Below are 8597 nucleotides of genomic sequence, written 5' to 3'. Positions count from 1 at the left end.
GCCTCCCGAACAATGTTAGGTAGGTTATTCCAGAGTTTAGGCGCCAAATAGGAAAAGGATCTGCCGCCCACAGTTGATTTTGATATTCTAGGTATTATCAAATTGCCTGAGTTTTGAGAACGTAGCGGACGTAGAGGATTATAATGTAAAAGGAGCTCATTCAAATACTGAGGTGCTAAACCATTCAGGGCTTTATAAGTAATAAGCAATATTTTAAAATCTATACGATGTTTGATAGGGAGCCAGTGCAGTGTGGACAGGACCGGGCTAATATGGTCATACTTCCTGGTTCTAGTAAGAACTCTTGCTGCTGCATTTTGGACTAGCTGTAGTTTGTTTACCAAGCGTGCAGAACAACCACCCAATAAAGCATTACAATAGTCTAACCTTGAAGTCATAAATGCATGGATTAACATTTCTGCATTTGACATTTAGAGCATAGGCCGTAATTTAGATATATTTTTGAGATGGAAAAATGCAGTTTTACAAATGCTAGAAACATGGCTTTCTAAGGAAAGATTGCGATCAAGTAGCACACCTAGGTTCCTAACTGATGACGAAGAATTGACAGAGAAACCATCAAGTCTTAGACAGTGTTCTAAGTTATTACAAGCAGAGTTTTTAGGCCCTATGATTAACACCTCTGTTTTTTCTGAATTTAGCAGTAAGAAATTACTCGTCATCCAATTTTTTATATCGACTATGCATTCCATTAGTTTTTCAAATTGGTGTGTTTCACCGGGCTGCGAGGAAATATAGAGCTGAGTATCATCAGCATAACAGTGAAAGCTAACACCATGTTTCCTGATGATATCTCCCAAGGGTAACATATAAAGCGTGAAGAGTAGCGGCCCTAGTACTGAGCCTTGAGGTACTCCAACACTGCACTTGTGATCGATATGATACATCTTCATTCACTGCTACGAACTGATGGCCGTCATATAAGTACGATTTAAACCATGCTAATGCACTTCCACTGATGCCAGCAAAGTGTTCAAGTCTATGCAAAAGAATGTTTTGGTCAATTGTGTCAAACGCAGCACTAAGATCCAATAAAACTAATAGAGAGATACACCCACGATCAGATGATAAGAGCAGATCATTTGTAACTCTAAGGAGAGCAGTCTCAGTACTATGATACGGTCTAAATCCTGACTGGAAATCCTCACATATACCATTTTTCTCTAAGAAGGAATATAATTGTGAGGATACCCCCTTTTCTAGTATCTTGGACAGAAAAGGGAGATTCGAGATTGGTCTATAATTAACAAGTTCTCTGGGGTCAAGTTGTGGTTTTTTTATGAGAGGCTTAATAACAGCCAGTTTGAAGGTTTTGGGGACATATCCTAATGACAATGAGGAATTAATAATAGTCAGAAGAGGACCTATGACTTCTGGAAGCACCTCTTTTAGGAGCTTAGATGGTATAGGGTCTAACATACATGTTGTTGGTTTAGATGATTTAACAAGTTTATACAATTCTTCCTCTCCTATAGTAGAGAATGAGTGGAACTGTTCCTCAGGGGGTCTATAGTGCACCGTCTGATGTGATACTGTAGCTGACGGCTGAATGGTTGCAATTTTATCTCTAATAGTATCGATTTTAGAAGTAAAGTAGTTCATAAAGTCATTACTGTTGTGGTGTTGGGAAATCTCAACACTTGTTGAGGCTTTATTTTTCGTTAATTTAGCCACTGTATTGAATACATACCTGGGGTTATATTTGTTTTCTTCTAAAAGAGAAGAAAAGTAATCAGATCCAGCAGTTTTTAATGCTTTTCTATAGGATATGCTACTTTCCCGCCAAGCAATACGAAATACCTCTAGTTTTGTTTTCCTCCAGCTGCGCTCCATTTTTCGGGCTGCTCTCTTTAGGGTGTGAGTATGCTCATTATACCATGGTGTCAAACTGTTTTCCTTAACCTTCCTTAAGCGTAAAGGAGCAACTGTATTTAAAGTGCTAGAAAAGAGAGAGTCCATAGTTACTGTTACATCAAGTTGTTCTGAGGTTTTGGATATGCTAAGGAATTTGAATACATCTGGAAGATAACTTAAAAAGCAGTCTTTTGTGGTAGAAGTGATGGTTCTTCGATACTTGTAACAAGAAGTAGAATTTACAATTTTGGCTATATGAAGTTTACACAGAACTAAATAATGATCTGAGATATCATCACTTGGCTGAATAATTTCAACACTATCAACATCAATTCCATGTGACAGTATTAAATCTAGAGTATGATTTCGACAATGAGTAGGTCCTGAAACATGTTGTCTAACACCAATAGAGTTCAGAATGTCTATAAATGCTGATCCCAATGCATCTTTTTCATTATCGACATGGATATTAAAATCACCAACTATTAAAACTTTATCTGCAGCCAGAACTAACTCGGATGTAAAATCACCGAACTCTTTAATAAAGTCTGTATGGTGCCCTGGTGGCCTGTATACAGTAGCCAGTACAAACATAACAGGGGATTTATCATTAACATTGATTTCTCTGGATAATGTTATATGAAGCACCATTACTTCAAACGAGTTATACTTGAATCCTGCCCTCTGAGAAATCCTGAAAACGTTGTTATAAATTGAAGCAACTCCTCCCCCTTTGCCTTTTAGACACGGCTCATTTTTATAACAGTAATCTTGGGGGGTGGACTCATTTAAAATAATGTAATCATCAGGTTTTAGCCAAGTTTCTGTCAAACAGAGCACATCTATATTATGATCAGTTATCATATTTACAAAAAGTGTTTTCGTAGAAATGGATCTGATATTCAATAAGCCAATCTTTATCATTTGTTTATCCATATTGCATTTGTTTTTTATTTGTTGAACCTCAATTAAATTGTTAACCTTAACTTGGATTGGACGTTTTTTGTATTTTCTAGTTCGGGGAACAGACACAGTCTCTATAGTGTGATATCTAGGTGAAAGAGTCTCTATGTGCTGAGAATTAACTGACCTCTGTGACGGGAGGCAGCTAGCAGACGGTCGGTTTAGCCAGTCTGTCTGCTTCCTGACCTGGGCCCCAGTTAGTCAAGTATAAACACTAAGACTATGTGCCATATTTCTAGACAGAAGAGTGGCGCCACCCCAGGAGGGATGAAGACCATCTCTTTTAAACAGGTCAGGTAATGTAATGAAAAAGTAACTCTAAAATGCTCCCCCATGCCTCACATAAATGGTCTACATGGGTGAAGCTCAGCTCTATTGTTACTCATGTATATTAATTTTTGTTTATTTCATTTTGGTTCCTTAAGATTTTATTCATGCACATCAAGTTATTTCAATTCGATCTCCTTGTAATAATGTAGTTGGAGCATTTGTCTCTGTAGTTGAGAGAAAATCAGTTGTTTTATTTTTAATGGACCTGATACCCAAAAAGTTTTTCTTTTACCAGATTCAGTGTGAATTACGTAGCATTGCCATGTCCTAAATTTTTTACTCAAGACTAGGACTGGATAAAATATTCATAACTCTTTAGAGAACATATCATAAGCAGTTTATTGATGTTACAAATTGATATATAGCATTTCAAACAAATCATAGACACCACTGAATATATAAGAGTCATTAGATACTGAACACGACACTGTTCATATGACAGGAAAAGAAACAAGCAATTTTGCCACACATTGTATTACAGCTCGCTAGTACGGTGTAAATTCATGCTAATAAAACATTGATATCTAAACAAATACTAAAAATACTCACTTTAAGGATTTGCTATATAATTGATAGATAAAAAACAAATCAATACATGACAGCTGAATAGTAAATAATTTGATTTTAAAAAGTGTAACATATTTATCAGATTTTTTTTCTCACATTTTTCTTTTTCCTCTTTTCCACCAAAACAACTATGTTTCCAATATTAAAAGTAACAATTATTTGGAGTGTTATCTACCAGCAGCAGGATTTATACTGCATCTAATTCACCCTTTGAATCATAAGACATGCTAACCTAGTGTATAATGATGTTACAGAAAAATTCTGGTACCTTTTATAAGGGTTTGAAGCGAATTAAACATCTATATCTCTTAAACCATGAAGCCATTTAATGCTCAAGCCCAAACAAAAAGCCGGACCCAAGATCAGATGATGTTTACAAATGGGCCAGTTATTAAGTGAATCGAAGCACTGGTTAATCGAGATTTATTTTCAGTCCTGCTAAGGTTTCGGTCTTGTAAATATTGCAGCCTTGTGCACATGCTGTATCCAAGAGCTTGTTTAAAAGAACAATCAACACAATAATTCATTCCTATAAGCTGATTGATTTACACAGCGTTTCTAATAGGTTTCACAGGTTCTGGTGACTTAGATAGCTATTTATATACTTACACTATACTTCTAGCAAAAGTGTTCAAGCCTCTAAATGTGCTCAAAGATGTATTTAGCATCCTGATGAAATCCCATATTTAACAGCATGATAAATACTGCTACAAGTACAGTAAATGCATAAAACTGCCAAACCTTAAGGTCACGTAACATAAGTTATATTTTTGTATTGTATACAATACTAAATGTAGGTATTGTTAAATTATTCAAATATAATGTGTACTAATGTGTATTATATAAATATGTATTATAATAAATATATATTGTGTTTTAAACATTGAGTTATACCAAAATAGTGCAATTACAGGAGTGGAAGTCTGAGCACATCCACTCCATACATGCACATATTAATATTGCTATAATTGAGTTTATATTTCTCCAAATAAATCAATATATAAATATAATGTTATAATTTATCTAATACTTAAAATTGTTTGGCTTCCGCAGCTGAGATATAATAATAATAATAATAATAATAATAATAATAATAATAATAATATTATTAATAATAATAATAATAATATCATAAATTATTATTATTATGAGTAATTCCAGAGCTTTATAAGCCAGTGAGGTCAACTATGGCTTTAATAAATATGGTGTCATCTCTCAGATATGAGCTTTTGCCTGCCAGCTTGGCTAGAGGGCAGAAGAGAGGACAACCACTGGCTATGTTCATCTCACTGATGGGTCTCTGGAAGGATGTGGAGCTCACGTCAGGCCTAAAGGCATCAATGATGTGCTCTCTGTTGTTCTGGTCCAACAACATCAATGTCACCTGGAAGGAAAGAACAGGAGAGTGACAGGAACTACAAGCCATATAATGTCAAAGACGATCACAGCACTCCCACTTCTGCTTTGCTCCTGCTATGCCGGCTGTACATGTGGCAGAAAAAAATATGCTTATGTATGTGGTGTGACACTTCACATACTTAAAAAATAATGGTAAATTAAGCACAATTATAAATGTAGTTAACCAAAAACCAAACCCTACCCATAGCATTAACCCTATAGCAAGAGCATGTAGTTATATTAAATACATGTAGTAAATGTGGTAACCCAGAATACTAAGCCTTACTTAAAGTAGGTGGCCAGCGGTGGTAACTGTAATTCAGTCGCGTGTTAAAATCATTTGCGAAACTACCGCCAGGTGGCGCAAAGGGAAAGATTGCGAAAAATGAATGTAATTGAAAAATGAGATAAAAGAAGGAAGTAAAACAACAATAACATTATGATATAACATTGTAACATTTAAAATATATATATATATATTTTTTTTACAATTTGTTAATTTTTAAAATGTAGGATAGTCTTAGACTACAGTCTACTAAACAAGAATTAAAAGAAGACCTTAACACAAAGGATCATATGCATGCTATTTTTATTAAACAGTAAATAAATATAAGGCATATATATATATATATATATATATATATATATATATACATATATACATATATACATATACATATACATATATATATATATATATATATATATATATATATATATATATATATATATATATATATATATAATATAAGCTAAATGTTTTCATTTCATTTTCATTTCGATTCATTCTTGGTTTAAAAAAATCTTCAGGTTCCAAATGCAGAGCGAAATGGGAACGGTCCAGCATTTAGCAATAATTGGTATTAACTCTGTTATTATTCTTGATTTTTCAAACTACCAGCATTTTTGAATTATGCCTTATGTGTGACCAAAAATTAAGTATTATTTGTTTCAGCTGTTTGATTGTGCTGGTGCCTCGCGCACATATTCACTGGTAACAGCAGTCGTTCACCAGACATTCGGCGTGAGCACTTTGACATATTGTTAATTATGATTTTTTTTTTTCATCAATACTGAAACGCACACAGCCTATTTACCTCACATATAATAGTTAAGCTTCAAATGGGCAACATCACAAATATGGAAACGTTTGATTTCTCCCGATTGAGAAAGCCCAAGCTTACCTTATGCTTAGCTTTAAATTATTATTATTATTATTATTATTATTATTATTTATTACTAAGCCTATATTATTATATACTGCAATATATTTATCCACTAGAATAATATATTTTTAATTATTGTTTTGTTCTGATAAATTTGTTAAATTTAAAGGATTTGTTGTAAAATATTTTCTAATAGCCTATTTTTTTCCTCTCACAAACTCAGATTTATTTTTTAGCGTTTAAAAAAAAAACATGCAGCAAACGAAAATAGGTGATTGATCCGTTAAAATGAAACCTATACAAGACTCATATATTTTTTTCCTCTGACAAACTTAATTTATTTTTTAGCTTGTTTAAAAAAAAAAAAAATAAAGAAAACATTCAGCAAATGAAAATAGGCGATTAATCCGTTACTCTTGGTTAACAGTAATTATAATTATTTTACTTCAGAAAAGAGCCTGGGACTAATCTAGGTTATCCATGTTTTTTTTTTTTTCATTGCATCTGAAAATGACTCATTAATGTTCATTACATTCACTTCACGCGATCTGGCGCAGATCAGCCTCCAGCAAAGCTCAGCTGTGGACGATTTAAAAATGTTTGATATAAAGCAGTGGTTCTCAACCCGCGGCCAGTCATGAATTCAAATGCGGCCTGCACCACATGCTGAATAAAAAAATTAAAAAAAACTTGTAATTTGTAATTTGTTTACATCAATTAAAAATAAATTATGCTACAAATGAAATATAAGCTATATCCTAATGTTTTTATGTGATTTTTTTTCTTCATATATTATTTTCAGACGAGCACTGGCATTAGCATTTAACGAATACATACAAGCGCGCACTTGGGCAGAATTCAATTCAAATAGTCATCAACAGCCATTAGGTAAATTGCCTTTAAGGTAAAATTGCGCATCAGAATGGACAAATTAGTTTTTTAAGGGAGAAAAAAAAAAAAGAAATTCAAAAAATGCCAGCGAATGAACATGTACAAACTGTGACTAGTCGCAGTATCCGTAGCCTATTGAAGGAGAAGTGCTGGATTTTTTTTTTTTTTTTGCCCCGCAACTCACTTGAAGTTCAGATAAATGGAAACACCATACACTATGTAACAATCCTTAGGCTAATTGAAGAAATGTGTCAAAATATCTCAAGAGAGAACCTCATATTATTAAATTCAATTTTTTGCTTTCCATATTTGGATCAAAATAGGCTACATTTGTGACCGCACATTTTCTGAAATGTTGCGCGTCAGGTCATGCAAGCATGCATCTTAAAGCCTCTGTCAAACTTTCTGCGTCCGCGAGTCCGCTATGGACCGCTATGTAGGCGTGACGTAAAAATCGTCATTGGAGAGTGTGTGCCGTGGCTCTGAGCAGACGACCGCGCGGACAGGTGCGCGTGGTCAGTAGGCTTCAAAAGCAAAATTGCACATGTGCAGGCAGAGTGAAGAAGCTCATTGCTACTCAAACCTGTGCAATCCGTCAATAAAAGAATATAAAGACAGTCAGATGTGCAATAATTCTGGGCAATTGCAGAGCGGATCATCAACCATATAAATTGAAGAAGTCTGTGTCCGCTCTGGCCGTGTACGCATCCGGATTGCTCATGCGGAAAGTATAACACAGGCATTACAATCGCAACTTCTTTGTGTTACTCCTTTCAAGCTGAATCTCACAAAATTGGTCAGCTGCCAACAGCATCAGGTGTTTTATTTATGGGGAGCAGAATTGTTTATTTCAATGAATGTAATAGATTATATATCATAATAGTTAGGCTATAATATTATATAATATTATTTGTATTGCTGACGTAATATGTAAATTATATGCGTAGACTTGCGCTTAGACCATAGTGCTGTCCGCTGGAAAAAAAGGTTGAGAACCACTGATATAAAGGTTGCTGTCCCATTTTATACAGGAATTGTTCATTTAAAAAAATCTAATTATATTGTTAGTTCTAATTATATTGTTAACACAAGTTCATTTAGAACTTTTTTTTTACTTATAAACTCCTTGAGAAAAAGTTAAAGTTAGTTTAATAGTTTTTAAATTCAAGTTTTAAAAAAAGGTTTTAATTGCTTAATTTTTTTAATTAATAATATGTTATCATGTTTATTCTTGTAAAAAATACGTGTTTATTCTTTAGGAAAACAAGGGAAAAAATAAGGGACAATCCGAATATTTGTTTTGCTTTACCTATTTATGTAAGCTACAATTATTCAAATAATAATAATAATAATAATAAAATAATGTAGTCTGAGTAATTTTGACCATTATAGAATTGTGACTTTAAA

At 33.6% G+C, this 8597-nt stretch overlaps 1 protein-coding gene across 1 annotated transcript in view; it reads right to left on the bottom strand.

The window, feature by feature from the left end:
- Positions 1 to 3488: 3488 nt before the first annotated feature.
- LOC127957622 (TNF receptor-associated factor 2-like) overlaps positions 3489 to 8597 on the bottom strand; it is a 33939-nt gene continuing 28830 nt past the window's right edge. Inside the window, exon 10 of the mRNA XM_052556246.1 lies at positions 3489 to 5119. Coding sequence (XP_052412206.1) covers positions 4901 to 5119 — 219 coding nt within the window. The 3' untranslated portion in view covers positions 3489 to 4900. The remainder of the gene's footprint in view (positions 5120 to 8597) is intronic.

The sequence above is a fragment of the Carassius gibelio genome, chromosome B5 (genome assembly GCF_023724105.1).
Source record: "Carassius gibelio isolate Cgi1373 ecotype wild population from Czech Republic chromosome B5, carGib1.2-hapl.c, whole genome shotgun sequence".
In the NCBI taxonomy this organism is placed as follows: Eukaryota; Metazoa; Chordata; class Actinopteri; order Cypriniformes; family Cyprinidae; genus Carassius; species Carassius gibelio.
Note: the sequence above shows the minus strand (reverse complement) of the source record. Positions and strands in the feature narration are given on the sequence as shown.